Below are 20,697 nucleotides of genomic sequence, written 5' to 3' on the forward strand. Positions count from 1 at the left end.
CAGAGGTTGCCGGAGAAGGCAACAGTAAAAGATCTTCGTTGATATCTCTCAGGCGATGGAGTCTGTTTCTTCCTTCTCTAGAGTCTTCCTTAAACTTTGTTTTATTGTGGGTCTTTCCTTACGCCTTGATTTTGCCGTGCTCTGTCCCACTATTCCAACTGGTTTTTTCTCCAAGTCAAATGCAATATATAATTTTAAGGCTTGCGTCTTTATCTTTCCAATATAACCTCAAATTCGTCTTCACAAACCTTCCCGTCCTTCTTATCACTTCTGGACCAGTTAACCCTTGCTTTTCGTGGTGTAATAACTTATGATCGTGGTTTGATTCCCGCTGTATAGATGATTGATGTGGAAACCCACTCATAATTACCTTTAATTTGGATAACCAATGAAGGTTCATTTTCAGCGGAGTCGCTAACTGGGTTTCACTTTGAGAACAGAGACGTTAGGCTTTAGCGATGGTAGACATAACGGAGAAAAAAAATATAAATTGATATTATCTGCTTGCTTAAACGGTTCCAATAAAAAAATTATTAGTATATTTAAAAATACAAATGTTTGTATCAAGTTGAATTCTTCAAAAATTGGGAATGGTGTTCTTTATCAGGAATTGTGAATTTCCGGTACTGCCAGTAGACCGGGTATTAGTGTTAGAAAGTCCACCAGTATCGCCAGTCAATCTTTCTTTGATAGATGTACACGTAATTGTACGTAAACGTGATACATATACCTCTTTTCGTCTAGTCATATCAATGACAAGTGATAGTAAACATGATGATACTGTTGGCTTTATTGAACAAAAATTTCGTTGTCAGTGTAGTTGTACGTACATCCGGTCCACATTGCAGGATTCGTAAAAGGCGAAAAACATGAGGATTAGTAATTAACATCCTGTTCCCAAACCATACTGAGATATAACGTAAATAACGGACAAAAAAGAAAGAATGAAGGAAAGAAAAATACTAAAGTTGCTACCTACTCCTTGAGGCGGATTCGAATCAGGGTTATCATTGCAAGGAGAGGCTAAATGACAACTCCAGAGGTATTCCGAAAGTTTCCTGTGAGTGGATTTACTTCCGTTTTAGACCAGGACTGATTGCGAAAATGGTGGGTGGTTTCTGATATATTATGAATCCTTTAACACTGTTATTCATTCTTTCAGCTATCTGTAATTACACTTACAAATGCTTTCATCACTATACAATTGACTCGTATTCGTCTCAGCGTTATAGAAGTGAAATTATTTGGTAGGTTACCATTGCTATATATACGGAAGTACACAAACGTTAGTATGTGTTCCTGACTGACTCACTAGTCGCATCTTCAATACAGCATAAAATAGGGTGATACTCTTACACAAAGGCATTCTATAACACATAGGAGTGAACCCTCTGTAGTGACACTATAACACATAGGAGTGAACCCTCTGTAGTGACATTGGCAATGGAAATAAGTAGAAATCATGAATAAGTGAATCACTCAATAAATTCACATATTTCATTAAGACACGTTGTGCTTGGTACTGTTGAGAGAGATATACCATTTGGCAAACAGGAACATCATCATAGATCCCAGTTGTAAGTGGAGTTCACCGGGGAAATGTGTTTGGACCAGTACTAGTCTTTCCTGGTTGATATCAATAACATGTCCGAGATTACATCTACCTTCATGCTGTATGTTTGAGCTAGTTCCACTGAAGAAACAGACCAATTGGAATTAATTTAGATTTGTTAAATGGTCTGATAATTGGCATATTATATTGAAAACAACATATGTTTATTTAAAAAGTTTTTAGTTTTAAAAGTTTTTCTTATTTTTCTTTTTTTGTTTTTGTTTTTTGTTTTTTTTTTGTGTTTGTCAAAAAAAAAGTGACTCCAAAAGCTAAGAAGTTATTGAAATTCTTCAAAACCTGAAAGATGTTTGAACAAAAGTTGTTGAAAAGAGATATGAAAATCAATGAAGTATATTGAAAAACATTATTTTGGGGTTTTATATGGTTGCTCAATAGTGCTGGGAGTTCTGTTAAAATCCATCAATAATTATCAGTTAAAATTGTATAGACTTTTTGATGTAGCTAATTGATTACATAATCAGCTATGTTCAATATTCATAGGAAGAGAATGTGTTTTACGGTAACATTTTCTTTTTTTTTTAACCTAAAACACCCCACTTTCCTAGAATTTTCATATTAGTGAACATTATTTCCAAATAACATCTTTCATTAAATGTATAGATATGAATTTTTGTTTGTTTGCTAAAACACAAATATTTAAGGTACCATTCATTGATTATGAAAAATTACAACTGATCATCACATCAGATGAGGTTAAACGCTTAGATAATTAATTACATCCAATCATTTTCCCATCACTAGGGTGCACTTTAATTTTTCATAACATTCAACTGTTAAACACAAACAAGTCTCACAAATGGGTGATGAGCAGTCTGCTATTGGCTTCAAACAGAGAGACAACATTGAGTCTTTTTTTAAATTTTTCTCCACTGATGTTGAAGGCATGTAATTTATATTTAATCTTTGATAAGATTGTAAACATATCTACTTCAGTACTGCTCTCAATAAATGACTGGGTGGTCAAGTGGATTAGGGAAACATGCATCTTTCACTTAAATATCTGGTGTGGATGTGAAGTAGTAAGGGGTCACTGGATGTGCCCTTGTGTGTTTCTATCTCGGCCAAAAGAGGGACTGTTCTTAATTGGAACAACTTGCTTCACAGTTACAAGTGATTAACGGGACTCACAAATATTTGAGTTCCGAACTCATACTTTTTCCTGTGGGACCCCACTATGTCTATTAGTATGTATTGGGAATCATCAAAATTTTGGAAATTCTGTTCCAGACTGACCTGAAAAAATCCTACAAAAAATACTGAGTTGTAAAATAAAGTTTAAGGTAATGGGCAATGTTCATGGAAAAAAATGACAAATAAACTTTAACCTTTATGATTGAGCAAAAGACAGGCCACGCAATGATAATTATAATCCATGTGCTGTGCACATCTTTACGTCTTCCTTCACGGATAGCACACTCTCTCAGTTATCTCCCTTGTGAACGAAACACACTACCATAATATATATATATATACAAATATATATTACCCTAGGCAGTTGAGTGTGACGAATATGTGTTGAGATCTTAATTGCCTTTGTTATAAAGAACTGCTTTGTCAGAATTTTATGATTTCATACTGTTTTATTTTCTAGAAAATTTGTGCTTAATTTACAATAATAACAACACATTTATGTGCCTTTTATTCTTAGCAGATACATATCATGATAATATTGTGACTTTGTTTCTAAAACTTAATGGTACGGTTTCTGCCATTTGATCATGCAAGTTACATATTTTGCAGTCGGCGACACTCAAACCCTACCTGAATACTGTTCGGCACACCCTCAGAAGTGCCATGTGTTTACAGAACTTTGACTCACAGATGGTAGAGAGACATAATAAACCAGAGGTGGAAGTCAAGTAAGTGTCACATCCTTATTACAAACTAGACCAAGTTTTCTCTTACATCAGACAATAGCCATTTTGATAGACAGATGTAAGGCTTGTGGAACATATAGTGTAGGACCAAGAGAAAACTGGAGCTACTAAAGGAACATATGCTGTGACAGGTTGCTAAGCCATGTTCAAACAAAGACACAAAACCTTTTGAGAGTCCTAACCATAGTCTATTGTTGAATCGAAAGAGTATGAACTCTGTATGTGGTACAAAGTTCGTCTACATTTTGATATAGACGGTTGTAAAGGTAAAGTTTTACTGGTTAACAGATATTTCACAATTACTGTTACGAAATCGTCCGATCCATACATCGGCCAATCACACAATGACCGGAACTTACAAAAACCGTGAAATCTAAAGAACCAATAAAATTAGACATAAGATTGTGACATAAGACAAAATTTAACCAACCAATGACCACACGACACTAAATACAAAGACAATAACGAGACTTACCACTTAAATATACATGAGACTAATGAACAAGATACAGTATAGACGTAAACTAATAAACAAGATTTAACAATTACGGACACAATACAATTCACATTATATTAAAAGTCAATGCTGCCACACATGTACAATGGATGTAAAAATGATCATGATACGATAGAATTAGATTTCTGGCTGAACGCAGCAAAATTATGTTAAATGATACATATATCGTGATTATCTCTCCAAACTATTTTAATTATGAAATAAAGCTGAACAAAAATAATCTTTTACATACTCTGTGTTATATTTGTCTAATGTGATTTGGGGGATTCAAGCAAGAAAAATTGTTACTTTTGTGAAACCAGACGATGAGTTTAAAACAAAAAAAAAAGTACGAAATTTAGTAACCATTTCTTTCAAAACAGAATGAGGACATGTTTTAGATATAAACAGATAGTCATTCCTGATGAAAGACAGGGAAGTTGTATTACATTTTCATCCTTATTTCAGGAGTAACAAGGAGTTATTACTGACACCAGTAGTGATTAGCAGAAATGACAAGGAAAAAGTTTTGATTGAAGGCTCGATAAACTCTGTTAGAATCAGTATAGCTGTCAAACAGGTGAGTTTTACTGTCAAAATCAGTATAGCTGTTAAACAGGTGAGTTTAACTGTTAAAATCAGTATAGCTGTCAAACAGGTGAGTTTTACTGTTAGAATCAGTATAGCTGTCAAACAGGTGAGTTTTACTGTTAGAATCAGTATAGCTGTCAAACAGGTGAGTTTTACTGTACGAATCAGTATAGCTGTCAAACAGGTGAGTTTTACTGTACGAATCAGTATAGCTGTCAAACAGGTGAGTTTTACTGTCAAAATCAGTATAGCTGTCAAACAGGTGAGTTTTACTGTTAGAATCAGTATAGCTGTCAAACAGGTGAGTTTAACTGTTAGAATCAGTATAGCTGTCAAACAGGTGAGTTTTACTGTCAAAATCAGTTTAGCTGTCAAACAGGTGAATTTTACTGTAAGAATCAGTATACGGTAGCTGTCAAACAGGTGAAATTTACTGTAAGAATCAGTATACGGTAGCTGTCAAACAGGTGAATTTTAATCTTTTGTATTATGGATAAACAATGATTTTTTTATTATTAAAGGCAAAGTTTATTTTATAAGAACTGGTTTGGTGGTTAAAAAAGTGAGTTACAGATGATACATGTTCTTATAGAAATAAAATTAAAAAATGATGAAAATGATATTATTTAGATTCCACCTTGATCCAGTAATGAATATGTACACTAGCCAAGACTGACGGATTTAATGTTAAGATTATCATTTCTCTTTCATGAACAGGCAGATGACATTGAGAAAATTTTGTGTCATAAATTTATGAGGTTTATGATGATGAGAGCAGAAAATTTCGTAATACTTCGACGAAAACCAGTTGAGGTAAGATAAGTTACAATAGATTGCGAGACTAATCACACAAGTACAAAAGAAATGGTTTAGACATCAAATGGAAAAACTCCATCGAGTGTTAGAATGAAAACAAACAGAAATGTCTGTTAAGACATTGTTAAGAAAGATATGATATGAGTACCTTAATGTGTACATTTATGTAAGTGTATTGAGTTGAGTTTTGGGTTAAATGGGACCACAGATACATTCTCTAATAATCTGTTTTGTTTTTTACAATGTTTTGAATTAAGCAACTGTTCTTTTGTACGGACAGAGAAAAAACTCAATATCCATTCATTAGATGAGAGTAATTCACAAATACGATTTACAAGTCGGCATTTTGTTTCCTACTCTTGTCTAAAACTGCTTTGAAGGATTAAAAAGAATCTGAATATTGTTTTTGTACAATAGCAGTATAGATGTGTGTCCTATTTCTCTTCAGGGATATGACATTAGTTTCCTCATCACAAACTTCCATGCAGAACAGATGTACAAACATAAGTTGGTAGACTTCGTCATCCACTTTATGGAAGAAATTGATAAAGAGATAAGTGAAATGAAATTAGCTGTCAACTCCAGGGCTCGTGTCAGTGCGGAAGAATTCCTCAAGAGGTTTTAGTGACCACAGAACTAATTAAAGGTAAGATATGAGCAGCAGAATACTAAATGATGAACCATTTTTAGTTTTGTCTCTACTTTTCTGGCATCTTACTTTAAAATTCCCTATATATGGTAGCTGTAAGTATTATGGTATATCCAGTTATTATTTGCAGTACAATGTAAATGCAAAAGATTTAATATGTACAATGTTGGGACCCATGTGAATTGCATACCCTGTTAAGTCCAAATAGCAAAATTTCAATTTGATAAAATATTATTAGATTTTTGTTTTTAAGAAAATTTTAACCCATGGAAATTACAAGTTGTATGGTTTATTCCTAAAACCTGGGTATGTTTACTCACTTAGTTTGGGCTGCTGCATAATATGTATAGTCTTCTTTTGAACTTAAATGATTTTAGAGAAACCTTCTTAAATGAATCTATTTCTTTTCCACAGAATTTATGAGAAAAATTCCATCAGAGACAATCTGCCAACACAAGGGAGACCGTACTTGACTATAAAGTATGTCGGGTATATGTTTTCATTGGAAGGGAGCTGTGACTGTGCTAAGACTTGTTATGTAGGAACTATTATTTTTTACCATTAAACATCATATCACAGGTTATTACTACTGAATTGCAGTATTTTCAAATCATTGTTTCTTGGGAAGATATGTCACGCTACCCCAAGATGAACATATGAGGAAAAACATGTCTATAAACCTGTCAACCATTAGTTTCTCGATGAATGAATGAAACAATTATGATTTTGTGGGAACAAGAAAGTACATTTTGTTACCAAGGTTTTTTTTGAAAATCTTGCTGAAAATTTGAAACCATTTCAATTTTATTAGGATTTAAATGATATTTACTATCTGTGTCCATCATGATTTTACAGTCTGTAGCTGGTAAACCTGTATTGGTATATGTAGTCAGGATGTACACAGATATTGTGAAGGATAAAAAATGCTTGACCATTACATAACTTGGAACTGCAAACCTTTGGGAATCAAATTAAGCCTGATATTTCTTCTACACTGAATTTTTGAGGATTATTTGTTCCAATATCAGGTGACATATTGGAGATACTATTTAGGTATTTTTTGAATTCTTTATGGAAATTGATATCAGATGGATGAAAGGTTATCATCGTACCTGTGATTATGTTCTTTTTGTTTGTCCGTGTACAACCAATTCATCATGACGGTTAAACTGGTATCATGAAGACCTAATTTTATACAAGACAGAAATATAGACTGTACATTATTTATGTATGCAAGTTATATGTACCAGTATGTAAATGTACATTGTATTTATCATAAAATATACTTATTCTCTAATTCATCCTCTGGATGTATATACTAGAGGTCTACTATGAAAAAGCTATACATTTCCAAATGCTTAAATAAAATTTTTAACACAGTGTGATTTCACTTGTTTTTGTTTTCGTTTGAATGCTGGTTTGTAGAGGACACCAAGTAGAATAGAGAGTATCGATTTTATCTTATCATTTCTGATCGGCGATCAAATATTGTAATGGCTGCCATCCAACTTTCTATCTCATGCCAATCTCTGTACAGTACAGTAAATTTTGGCAGATTCTACTCCTTAACTTCATATACAATGTGGAGCTTCACAAAAAATGCTTGATGTTTTCAGGTCCAAAGGTCAAGGTTACAATCACACATAGAAAAAATCGTTGGCGCGATTTCTCTCAATTTTTCATACCATGCAGTGTCATCAAAAGAACTTGAAATTGCTTTTAAGGTCTGAAGGTCAAAAGTGAAGGTCATTGTTACTTTCACAAGAAGCTAGTTTCTTCTGAATAACAAGGCTCATGATCATGACTCTGAAGTATAAATGTATTATGCTGGGATGAATGGCCTTGACTGATTTTAATGATTAAAATTTACAAATAACAAAATGTTGAAACACTTTCTAAAAGTTAATATATGTTTAGTGTGTAATAACATAGAGTTATATTGAAACAATTGACAGAGACAGTTCATAGTTCCAGAGTTGGCTGTATAACATAATAAAGCTAGTAATGGTAATGAAATCACAGGACACAGGACAACATTGTGTTCAAAAATAATTTATTAAATCTGATTACATAAAATATCAAGAGAAACAAATTGCTAAATACCGCTGTACTCACAACATTAACTTTAAGAAAATTAATTTCAACAACATAAATCATATATCTATATCAGTAAGGACCTAAATCGCCCACAAGTGTGATTACATAGTTAAAGGGCAAGAGTCAAAGCTGTGCTCAAAGGTCATCTGAAAAAAGTTCTTTATAGACAGGTGCCCCTTTTAGAGAGGTGGTTAATGTATGTAACGTTATATAAATGTGGAATTTATATAGGAAAGTATAGAATGGACCTATTCATAAATGAATATAAACCTGTTTATTCATGTTTTACATGTAAACAGACTTAAATGTCTTTATTTTACAATTTTATTATGAAAAATTTCAGTAAATCATGGTTCACAAAAACCAAGCAGAAAAGACTAACCACAGATTAGTTGACAATAATGTTTTGGTAGAGTAGCGTACACAAATGAGTAAAACTAATATAAGATATGGTATATTAATTAGACTAAAACAAGACTTCTGATATGGTTGAATAACTCAAAACAATAAACTGAACTTGGGTGAAAAAAAACACATGGTATGATAGAATCAGTCTAATTTTCATAATTCCATATTTTTGCAAATTAAAAGTAAACATCAAAAGTATGAAACTTCTTACAAAGAGCAGAATTAATGAAAGCAAATATTGTATTGTTAAATAAGAAAATGAAACATAATTTGAATTTCTATAAGTATCACACATTACCTTTCAGGTAAGTATAAACATCACAATTCTTACATGAAATTAATTTCACAGTCTGTATAGATATCGCTACTATCGCATGCTCTCCCATACAAGAAGTATATCACACAGCCCTGAGATTTCCAACTCAAATTCAAGGACACTGAATATATACATCTGACCCCATCCTGACCTCAGAGGATGATTCTCTAGAAAGGTCAGCACAAGGTCAAATGTATCATGCATATTAGCAATCTTTATCAACAGCAGGCATCAATTTTCTGGGGACAGCCAGTTGAGCGCCTTCATTGTCACCTCAAATCCTAAGAAACAGGCCTACAATAGAGGAAAGATATTCATTCATATACAGATAGTGTTTTAAACACATTCAGGGTAAGGTGGAAAATATGTACATTTGACATTTTAACTCAAAAAATAGAATTTTTCTGAGCTCTCATGGACTTTTATGAATGAGGAAAAAATCCAAAATAATCAGGTGATTTACAAACACACCACCTCACCAAGGGAAATCCATACACCAAGTATGAAGATCCAGTGTCTAGTATTGTAAGAGATAGAGCACAGACAAACTTTTTCTTAAATGTAGGTCAAAAGTCAAAATTTAGGTCAGAGTCACCTACCGGTACTGGAAATGTGACATCACCTCACCAGGGTGAAAACATATTCAGAGTATGAATTTCCAGTGATTGGTGATGTAGGAAATTATTTAAGTTTTTTAACTGATGTAGGTCAAAAGTCAAACTGTAGGTCAAAGTGACCAACTTTTGATACATGACACACATCTCTTTGATGTAGGTCAATGGTCAACATGACTACTGTGTTTATTTTAATACGAAACACACTTTTTCACCAAGATTAATATCATGATCCTTTTTATGTGTGTGACATTTGATGAAAATCAATCTTGACATTTGATGAAAATCAATCTTCATATGAAGCTGCTAGAGAGCTGATAAAGGTTAACATTTATGTTCGACACAACATTTGACCTAGGGGATCCAAAGTATTAAGGATTCCAGTGACACTGAAGGACAGATGCTCACAACGAGATACTATAGTCTCCCTTCATCCCTACTAATAAGCTCAGACCCTTTAGTCTGTCAGCAAGACCCTGAAACATTCTTATCAAAAGCAACTTTGTCACCAAGAGAAACCGCAAATACTTTGCTCATATAAATAAACAAGTAATTAATTTTGTACCTTATGGTTGTACAACAACAACATATTATACATCCAAACTGTTGACATGTTAAATAGGAAGTAAATCTGTGTATCATACTTCAAGTGTTTGAGTACTTACAGCATTAGCTGGGAATGCTCTGAGCATGACTGGGGTGAAGCCTTTGTACAGGGACATAAACCCTTCCTCCCTCATCAGCTGTCGGTACACGTCACGGATACCATTGGGGTATGTACCAGCAGGAGCTGTTAACCAATAAAACCAAGGCATTAAAATGAATGAGAAATTCTTCTTCTCAACAGCTGCAGGCTAACCTAACTAATCAGTTTCTATTTTGGATGCAATTCATTGACTGTGCTATTTATGCACAGCATAACAGTTGGCATTTACAATTGTGTCATGATTTATAATAAGGTCCATTTGAAATATGCTATCATCTCATGTTGGCAAATATTGTTTAATTATCAATATCAAGGATGCACAACATCTTTCCAGGACCACTGGCTGCCAACTGATTCAGTTCTCGCCAATACATTTGTTTCCCCAGTATAGGAGAGAATTAGCAAGAATACTGGTAGATAAGTGACCAAAAGAATACAGGATTATTTCACAAAATAAAATCAAAATTCAATTTAAAGATTACAAAACCCAGACACATATTAAAATGATAATTATAGTATAGCCAAATTATATCAGACATAGAAATGAATTCTTTGAGACCTAAGAAAGAAAACTCACCTGTCTGTAGCCTTGATTTGAGGACATCTGCTGGGAGACACACACCCCAGTTACAAATGCCTGCCACTCCCCCAGCGAACAGGGTACGTCCCACACTTAAATCTTCACGACTGTAAAACACACAATATACCCCTGTTACAAACACCTGTCATTCCCCCAGTGTCCATCGTAAGCTTCACACTCAAGTCTTCACAACTACAAACATCTGTCATTCCCCCAGTGTCCAGAGTATGTCTCACACTCAAGTCTTCACAACTACAAACATCTGCCATTCCCCCAGTATCCAGAGTATGTCTCACACTCAAGTCTTCACAACTACAAACATCTGTCATTCCCCCAGTGTCCATCGTAAGCTTCACACTCAAGTCTTCACAACTACAAACATCTGTCATTCCCCCAGTGTCCATCGTAAGCTTCACACTCAAGTCTTCACAACTACAAACATCTGTCATTCCCCCAGTGTCCAGAGTATGTCTCACACTCAAGTCTTCACAACTACAAACATCTGCCATTCCCCTAGTATACAGAGTATGTCTCACACTCAAGTCTTCACAACTACAAACATCTGCCATTCCCCCAGTATCCAGAGTATGTCTCACACTCAAGTCTTCACAACTACAAACATCTGCCATTCCCCCAGTATCCAGAGTATGTCTCACACTCAAGTCTTCACAACTACAAACATCTGCCATTCCCCCAGCCTCACACCAGTCTTCACAACTATCTGCCATTCAACGTCCAGAGTATGTCACACTCAAGTCTTCACAACACACCAATAATATCACACCAAGTCTTCACAACTACAAAATATATGGCAAGTCTTCACAACTACAAACATCTGTGTCCAGAGTATGTCTCACACTCAAGTCTTCACAACTACAAACATCTGTCATTCCCCCAGTGTCCAGGATAAGCCTCTTACCCAAGTCAACACACCAATAATATCCCAATTACAAACATATGGCATTCTCCCAGCATCCAGGGTATGTCTAACACCCAAGTCAACACACAAATAATATCCCAATTACAAACATATGGCATTCTCCCAGTGTCTAAGGTGTACCTCACACTCAAGTCTTCGAGACGATCAAACACAATCTGACCATTAGTCTTTGCATTACTGACTGTAAAAAATATATCATCCATCGTACAAGGTGAGAAAAATTGGACTATATCAAAACTACTCAGAAAAAGATGAACAAACTTATGTTAGAACAAGAAATATCCTAGGGTTCTTTCACAGTGAAAATCTAAGACATAATTTTGAGGGTTGATTTTACACAAAATTTTTTCAAATCAATTCTTCTTTCTTGCCATTTTTGTGATTTTTCTTAAGAAAAGCAAGCAACAAAAGTTTTCATGTGTTATACAGTATATTGTGGCTGTCCTTCAAAATATCCAAGTCATTTGTTAGAGATGGGATTATAACATTACAATGATGGATCATCAATTTGAATATCTAGTGGCTTGAACTATCAGACATGGGTGTTTGCTAGATACAGTAATACAGTCAGTAACAGGAACAAAAACATGACCGACTCAAGCCCCCTCCGTCTGTCTTTTGCATTTTAAAATGTAACTGAATGTGAGAGTACATAAAAATAACAGTTTAAGGTGTATGTTTGAATGGTGGCCATCGCTACAGCAGTATTTGGTAGTCCTAAATTCAGATGTATGTCGAATGGTGACACTAGCCTCAAAAATATTTGTTGGTCCAAAGTCAGGTTTGAACTTTGACCTACCTTCCTCCTGCTGGTGTGAGTGTATGTTGTAGATACTCGTAGCTCATGAAATACATTCCACTAGCTGGTATGTCTGAAAACACATCAAAACAATGTTTTTTATGATAAGTTTTATGAACTTACGGCAATATCCTAAAATAGCACTGCAGCGACTGATTTAAGTACAAGACACATGTATTGTAGAACTTAGAAATGAAAAGGTGTAATGTTTAATATATGTATAAGTGTAGTGTTCAATATATAGCTATAGTACTCGATGTACACATGTAAAGTTCAATGTGTAGGTGTAGTGTTCATTAAACAGGCTTAGTGCTTAAACATGTCCCATCTCAACACAGTATGACTGCAATAGCTTACTACCTTCCACCCCTCCATCCATTGTTGGTTTAGGCTTAAATACCTGCTCTACCCTGGAGAATTATTGATCAAACATGCTTACACATCATTAAGGAAGTAAACTTTCTATCTTGTGCCTCAACTAGGAGGAACCTTGCTGCAGTGTCCTTCTGGATACTGTTGTGACCTACCTTTAAGTAGTGTGAGTGTTACTATAGTGCATGTGTAGATATTGCTGTGACCTACCTCGGAGGAGTGTTGCCGCAGTACCCTTGTAGATACTGCGGATTCCACCTTCCTTGTATAGCTGCTTGGCACAGTCAACAGGACCAGCATATTTCTTCACCTTTGAATCAGCCTGGATCTGTAATAGCAGAGTCATTATATTCTGAATCAATTCATTTCTTAATACAAAAAATGAAGTAAATGCTTATTGTCAAAAGAATAGATATGTTACCTAATTGCCTTTACCATGTTATAAGGATGTTGTACAGAAGAAATGTAGTGAAAACAGTTCATTGCAATTTGTACAACATACCTGTAGAAGACACTTAATCCTCTCCCCTGGGGTCATAATTCCGGTGGTAAATACTCCAGCCAGTCCTCCAGCCATGAAAATTTGAACATACCTAAACAAAAACAAATTTTTAAAAAATGTCTTTCATGATGCTGTAATTGATCTAGTAACAGAAAGAAAGTGATCGTGATTTAGAAAAAATAGACAATTTGTAAAGGGCAAAAAACTTGGGACAAAATCTGATATCAAAGAATAAAATTTGTAACACATATAGAGTTTAAATTTAACTTTTTTGTTTACTAATTCATTGTTTCATTAAAACTGTTATTTATAGCAACTTTTTCCTTCTTGAAATAAAACAATTAAGATTTATATAAATATTTATAGCTTCCTACACAAGACATGTAAATATGAAACTCTTACGATAGAGAGTCTCCAGGATTCTTCTGTTGTAATCTTTTACCCACTCCAAAACCAAAGAAACAGATGGCAAACATAGGTGCCACACCCATCAAAGGGGCAGCCATGCCTTTGTATAATCCCAAGAATCCCTGTAGGAAAAATTACATTTATTACAACTATTTAACTATATGTACGATTTCTCCTGAATGTACTTATATAAGTTATAGGCTACTTATATGAAAGTGGACAAAACACTTGCAGTCTGTTACCTCTTTCTGGACTGTCTTTAAGGCACAGTCTAGTGTTCCCTTGTATAATGGGCTCTGTCCTGGTGCTGGTTTGGGCATGGTCTGTACTCGCACCTGGGAATCAGAAAAATAGAATTTGCCGAGCTTTGATTATCAATTTAAAAAAAAAAAACAGGGATGAAATAATAAGAGTTCATGTGTCATTATTGTCATATGAAGGAGTAATACGGCCTTCTTTTTGACCTTGATAATATTTTCAACTTTTTGACTTTGAGCATTAAATTCAATCCTGGATTTCAAAAGATATATCTATACAATCTTAAATAAAAATTTTGACTCTATAATTTGGGGTAAAAGTAACTAAATATAACAAAGATTGAAAATGAGTTTTTAAAACAATTACAAGAAAAATGTTGACTGATGACTGACTATATTTTTCAGCCTTGATTCTACCCTGAAGTTTTTAACATTTATCAAAGAAGGGCCATCAAAATGAGAATCTGCATCTATACATCCTGATTCTAAATATCTTACCAACCTTATTTTTTAGAGACATTTCAGTGGAAATGTATTTTTATGATCTAATTGAAAAAGTCCTGTCCATCACTGGGACTCAAAGTAATGACCTTTAGGTGGTGGCAAGGCTGACATCTGCCATGTTACTACAGCGAAATTCAGACTCCTGCTAACTTGTACAACAATGTAGTGGGACAACATGTGCTTCCACCTACTACATATGACTGATACAGGTTGAGCATTATTAAAGAGGTAGAATAGAATTGATTTTTGTGTATTTCTATGGTAAAAGGTCCTTGTCTTGAACTCAAAATGCACTGTACAGTTTGTAATTGCCTTGGCATTTGTGGTGATATTGAATTGTCATAATCCTATGGATAATATATTTCCTGCTAGCTGAGAGATAACTGGATGTGTATGTTTGCATGTCTGAATATGTTTTTTGTATGTTTTTAAACACTTTATCCATATTAAATACAGTACTTTACACATTACATACAGTACTTTATAAAAATACATTATATATATCGTCAGTGTGATGCTGTTGATAAACGTGATACATTGATTGACAGATGTATTTCACCAGTTTTAGTTGGACGACGTCTTTGTAACATTGACAATTTATATACAATAATGCTTTGAGGTCAAAATTGATTCTAAGGCAGGTTCAGTCGAGTGTAACTGGATCGGGGTCAAAGTCCACAACAAATAAAATATTAGTATTACAGGACGAAGCGCGAAGATTTCTCCCCCGAGCTCTTTACAATGAAAAAAGTATACAGCACTTCAGTAGACTTCAATATAGAAACAAACATTGCATCATCAGAGCTGTCCGGAAAATTAAACAGAACGGTTTTATTACTGCACTTGGTCACAAAGCAGGACTCGTCTACACTGACACTGATACGCTAACCTGAAATAGAAAATAAACCAGTATTACCTTTATGGTGTCAAGAGGATGGCCGGCAAAAACGCAACATACTCCTCCTGCACCTCCGGCGATAAAGTCCTTCACGGGATTCGACTTTTTCCCCATTGCGTTTTATTATTGCAGGAATGGAATTGAGCAGTGCAAGCCGGTCCAGATAAACGTTACCGGAACTTGTCAGAGTTATGGGCCCTTAATTAAAACATTAAGGTTCCATGCGCGTCATATACATGAACCAACGGGTCTGCCCTTCAGAATACTTTTAGAAAATAAAAGTTTAAGCTTACTAACATTTAAAGATGAACCAGTCAATTGAAGTCAATAAGATAATCTAATTAGAATAATTTAATAAATTCGAAAATTACTGTAGGACATGTAACAGAATCGAGGATTACTCCTCTTCCAAGTAACTTACTTACTTAAACTTAGTGAAGATTATGTCATGTTTGAGAGAGACAAAATGTGTGCTAACAGAGAAAATTGGTTACCTGGGTCGTCTTGAAGTTTGTCTGAGATGTTTGGACGTAATGGCAATTTTTGCATTGTATCTTTTGTAAAACATTACCAGCCTTGCATCTTTTCTGCGGTCTCGAGGCTACATCATTTCCGATGTTCTAACATGTTACATACACTGGAGGTGTTACGATAGAGATTGACAACGAAACGGGCAGCCCAGCCCTGGATCATCTCAACTTTGTCTATATCTTTTTTTTCAAGTAAGGGTCCCATACTGCGCTTGCATGTTCTACCTGAAGGCGGACAAAGGATTTTTAGTTTTTTTTCTTTGAAGTCAGTATATTGAATTTTCAAATTGACCTTCAGGAAACCTAGAGTGGTATATTTTTGTTCTTGTTTTTAAATGCTTATTTTTGGTGATTTATAAGACGTGACGTTTTTCAGAATAGAAAGCCATTTTCCTCCCAAAGTGCTAATCTATCCAAATCTATTTGCAGGGAGTTGGCCAAGTACATGGTAGTATCAAATGATCTCATAGTGAAATTTATATCTTCAGCAATGTCATTGATGTAGTATAGAAAAAGACTCGGCCCGAGGACCGAGCCTTGGGGCACCCCAGATCTTACTGGGACAGGATAGGGCACTTCTACTTCTACTATCAAAGACTGGTTTCTACATCTAAGGAAGTTAGATATCCAGGCAACAGCTTTATTCCACAGCCCTTACGTTTATGGACGAGCAGTGAATGGCTCACTTTGACAAAGGCCTTACTAAAGTCCACGATTAACATATATATTTGTTTGCCATCTTCCAGCTTACAAGAAATGTCATCTATTAATTCAATTAGCTGGCTTTCACTGGACCTAATTTGTCTGAATCTATGCTGTAAGGGAAAAACAACGTTATTGTTATCAGCATATGGCATAGTACTTTACAGCAAATACAAGTAAGTGAAATGGGACAATACTTTTCGGGCCTTTTTTGTACATTGGAGCGATAGGGAGGAGGGAGAAGGGGGATTTCGGATGCTAATTCTTTAAGGATATTTGGTTTTATGTCGTAAGGATCAGCAGCTTTTGCTGGGTCTAGGTAAGGAGAAGTTTGTTTGCCCCCTTAGTTGTTTAGTTGAATACTTGGCATCACAAGAATGCTTTCGTTGCGCATTTTATATTGCTACATGTGTGTCTATGAATTAGTGTTGTCGGTACTTGAGAAGACAGATAGAAACTGATTGTTCAATAAATTGGCCTTATGAGAGCGGTTGTTGTGGAGTTTGCCATTATACTTCAGTGCCCCGGTTTGCAATCAACTGAGTCTGTAGTGGGGCTGATTTTACCTTCTGTATATTTCCATTAAACTTGCTTCAACATGTGGTTGTTACGGGTTGGAAATGTAACACATTGTGTGAACCAACCAGTCATCAAGGAGATTGCCAAAGTTGTAGTGGATTTTTTTAATGGTCAGTGTTGGGCTATATGATCTAATTTGTCCAGTCCTTACCAGGTAAATTGAAATTACCATCGATGACTAGTGTGGAGTTACGGAGCTGGGAGGCTCGCCTTAGTGAGATGTCAATGATTTTTGCACGTTTTTCGTTGTAAGGTTTAGGGTTGTAATATGGACACGTGTGTAGTGTTCTATTTCCAACGATCTTGATCTTGGTCAATATAATTTTGGACACTTCAGGCAGATAAAGATCTTCAGCAGCGTCACTTATGTATGTATTTTTTCTCTTTGTCAAAGATTGAACATGTGTTAAAGAAATTGTAAAACCAAATTTGTTGGATCTGGTAGTCACACTTGAGGCTGTATCAAAGCATCAGACTCACTTTAATTTGATAAGAGTGACAATTGTGGGCCGAGTTTCGATTAAAAAAACGTTACACCGCTGTATCAAAGATTTTATATGGTAAGCGGGTAATTGGGGGGAGGGGAGGGGTCTAAATGAATTACATCCATATCATTTCGGATGGAAATAGGTCTTTCTCAAATGTGAGTAATTGAGTGGACGCTAGTGACTTCGGGTGTACTTCAGGGAAAAGTCAAGTCTAATAGTCAAGTCAAGACTTATGGTCAAGTCTAATGGTCAAGTTAAATTGTCAAGTCAATTCTAATGGTCAAGTTAAATGGTCTGGTCAAGTCTAATGGTATAACACTGTTATATAGACAAGAGTAAGGAATGTCAGGTTCGTTTCGTCTGTTTTAATGAGTTCATTATACAGGATAACAGTTTTACAAAATTACGCTTCCCTGGTGGTATTTGAGAAGCGGAGCACTGGTATTGTCCAAGGAACAGTCTCGTGGCTTAGTACTTCAAATGGACATCAGCTTGATTCCGGATAGTACCTTTCGTTGGACACCTTTCTACCAGCACTCTGGACCTGTTGTGGGCACCTCCCTACCAGCACTGATTTAGCTTGGTCGGGGCGCCTTATTTATAGCATTCGGGAATTGCGTCGTGGAATTCCCATTACAATGAAAGCCAGTTTGACCGATGGCCAAAGTGGTCTTAGTTGACTTGACCGATGGTCAAAGTGGTCACAGCTTGCAGCGTATATACAATTTATAAATGTGATTTATAAATGTACACATTAAATGGACATAGTGTGTATCAATTATGGAATACAAATACACAATCAATTATAACAATTACTGGTTATGAAATTTTTACCCTTATTTTGTTACAATGGTCAAGTCTAATGGTCAAGTTAAATGGTCAACTCAAGTTTAATGGTCAAGTCAAGTCTTATGGTCAAGTCAAGTCTAATGGTCATGCTCTCAGAATGAAGCCACCAATTACTTTTACGATTTCATGTGGAAATTGCTAATCCATGCATGTTGGTCGGACATTGGAAAATCTTGGTCACTTTCAAAAGAGGATATATTAAGTGATATAGTAGTGACCATACATAACAGCCTTGTATTTGAGGATCACATGTACACAAATTGAAAAGGCATATGTGAATAAACAAAAAAACACCATTTATATAAGTCTCTTGTACGGTTAAAGTGGAACCCCCACCCACACCCACACCCCCTTCAACCGGGCTTCGCCCCTGGACTCTCTCATGAACGCATACACTCCTAAAACATTTGAAACCTACTACACGACCGCTAGGTCTACTTGAAACCTGTGGAAAAGACAGAAGTCATTCTAGTTGATCTATAGTTATATATGGGTACATTATCGGCTCCTTGTTACATGTGCTGACTTTCAACGGCCATGAAGACTGATGTTAATGTACATACTGGTCGCATGAGCACGGTGTAGTTTTCACAAAAAGGATGGAAAGTGTCCTGACTAAGTGATTTGTTAGGCTTAATAAATGCTTCACTCATGACTCATGAAATCGTTGTGTTGATCGTTCTTAATTCTTTATTTCCGTTTCTGGTAATCAAACTTTGTGAAATATTATCGGTGTTTAGGCTGATACAGTGTCAGTTTCTGTATGTCATTTTGGTCGCCATCGTGATCTCACTAGACCATTATACATTGTATATCCTGGTGTGAAATGAAGTGAAATGGTTTCTCATATGGGAACATCGGTTGACATATTTTATATAGCCGATGTTCCTCATGCACATCTGCTCATACATATTTTCCATATATTTTAATTCTTAATATCATGCCCTCATTAGATATGTTTATTTATTATTTATTTATGTTTAAATTAATATTTTGTGAGCATGTCTGTTTATGTTTTATTTTACTATCTCAGACATACTATTGATGGCTTCAGCAGACGCCATTAATATTAAAATGCTTCAGGTGTTTTGGCATGAAAGTATACTTTTAAAATGTATAAAGTAATCTGTCTCTATCCAACAGACGACATAAACTGAAAGCACATAGCCAAGTGTACGGAAGCGTACTCCGGCCACGTTGTGTTTTATTTTAACTTGAAATTTCTAGTTAGTAATTCGAAATTTTGAGTTATTAATCCGAAATTTTGAGATATTTTGAAATATTAATATCTCGAAGTTTCGACTTACCAAGTCGAAATTTCGAGTTATTATCCCGAAATTTCGAGTGAAAATAAAACACAACGTGGCCGGAATACGCTTCCGTAGCACCCAGTTCTCTCAGTACTTACAAAAGTCGTTTCGGTCCTTGCAAAATGGTCTACACAGCTAGTGTCAATTTTAGTGAATAGTTTTTCAGTACTGGAATGAACAATATTTATTAACGACGAAACACCTTTCAAACACTATTTAGATACATAAATCAAGATACTTTTAAAAGTGCCGAAACGACGTGCATGTATTTTGGAAGTACCGAAACAACCTGGTACCGAAACGATTTGGCCTCTCAACAAGGAGTACCCTTGATTCAGTATTATTTCTATACATGTATATATTTGTTCATTTTTATTATATATGCTTATGAAAAATGCCTTTTTTTATTTGTCCTTCTATTAAGCTTCAACTTAAATAACATCTTTTTTTCTGTTTGATATGAACCAAGTATCTCCGCAGTTAAAGTATATATATATATATAAACCCAACCTCTACTTCGGTCAGACATAATGGCGACACTGACCACAATCGGCTGAGAGGGAAATACATATACTGGACGATTCTCCCAATAAAAAGATGTTATCCGTAAGGCGAGTAACAAACGATACTCGCATAGGGCAGAGGTTTCTCTAGCCCTCAGGTCACTTCAGACATGTAAAGGAATGTGGCTGCCAGAGACATTAAGATCGAGACATATGAATGGTGATAAGTGCATACATACAAAACACATGCTACTTTGAATGATGATGTCCGAA

At 35.2% G+C, this 20,697-nt stretch overlaps 2 protein-coding genes across 2 annotated transcripts; one reads left to right on the forward strand and one right to left on the reverse strand.

Moving 5' to 3' along the window:
- The first annotated feature begins 1,079 nt into the window (after positions 1 to 1,079).
- On the forward strand, positions 1,080 to 7,447 carry LOC132559959 (actin-related protein 2/3 complex subunit 4). Its single transcript, XM_060224596.1, has 6 exons — positions 1,080 to 1,107; positions 3,374 to 3,492; positions 4,475 to 4,586; positions 5,315 to 5,410; positions 5,862 to 6,059; positions 6,477 to 7,447. Exons 1-5 carry the CDS (start codon positions 1,105 to 1,107, stop codon positions 6,036 to 6,038), a joined length of 507 nt encoding a protein of 168 aa, XP_060080579.1. The 5' UTR covers positions 1,080 to 1,104; the 3' UTR covers positions 6,039 to 6,059; positions 6,477 to 7,447.
- Positions 7,448 to 8,098: 651 nt separating this feature from the next.
- Positions 8,099 to 15,628, reverse strand: LOC132559962 (mitochondrial carnitine/acylcarnitine carrier protein-like). Its single transcript, XM_060224601.1, has 9 exons — positions 15,482 to 15,628; positions 14,047 to 14,139; positions 13,799 to 13,926; positions 13,397 to 13,487; positions 13,105 to 13,222; positions 12,523 to 12,595; positions 10,781 to 10,890; positions 10,163 to 10,287; positions 8,099 to 9,177 (listed from the first exon to the last, which is right to left on the reverse strand). The coding sequence occupies exons 1-9, from the start codon at positions 15,575 to 15,577 to the stop codon at positions 9,115 to 9,117; spliced, it is 897 nt and encodes a 298-aa protein (XP_060080584.1). The 5' UTR covers positions 15,578 to 15,628; the 3' UTR covers positions 8,099 to 9,114.
- Positions 15,629 to 20,697: the final 5,069 nt, after the last annotated feature.

Source organism: Ylistrum balloti, unplaced genomic scaffold (genome assembly GCF_031769215.1).
Source record: "Ylistrum balloti isolate Yb309-2 unplaced genomic scaffold, AGI_CSIRO_Ybal_v1 Utg371000, whole genome shotgun sequence".
Lineage (NCBI taxonomy): Eukaryota > Metazoa > Mollusca > Bivalvia > Pectinida > Pectinidae > Ylistrum > Ylistrum balloti.

Excerpts from the sequence above, each read along its gene's own strand:
- LOC132559959 (XM_060224596.1), top strand. Across the intron at positions 4,587-5,314 it reads TCAGTATAGCTGTCAAACAG|GCAGATGACATTGAGAAAAT; the intron begins GTGAGTTTTACT and ends TTTCATGAACAG. Across the intron at positions 5,411-5,861 it reads TTCGACGAAAACCAGTTGAG|GGATATGACATTAGTTTCCT; the intron begins GTAAGATAAGTT and ends ATTTCTCTTCAG.
- LOC132559962 (XM_060224601.1), bottom strand. The coding sequence starts at position 15,577 with ATGGGGAAAAAGTCGAATCCCGTGAAGGACTTTATCGCCGGAGGTGCA. Across the intron at positions 13,488-13,798 it reads AATCCTGGAGACTCTCTATC|GTATGTTCAAATTTTCATGG; the intron begins GTAAGAGTTTCA and ends GTTTTTGTTTAG. Across the intron at positions 9,178-10,162 it reads GAGCATTCCCAGCTAATGCT|GCCTGTTTCTTAGGATTTGA; the intron begins GTAAGTACTCAA and ends CCTCTATTGTAG.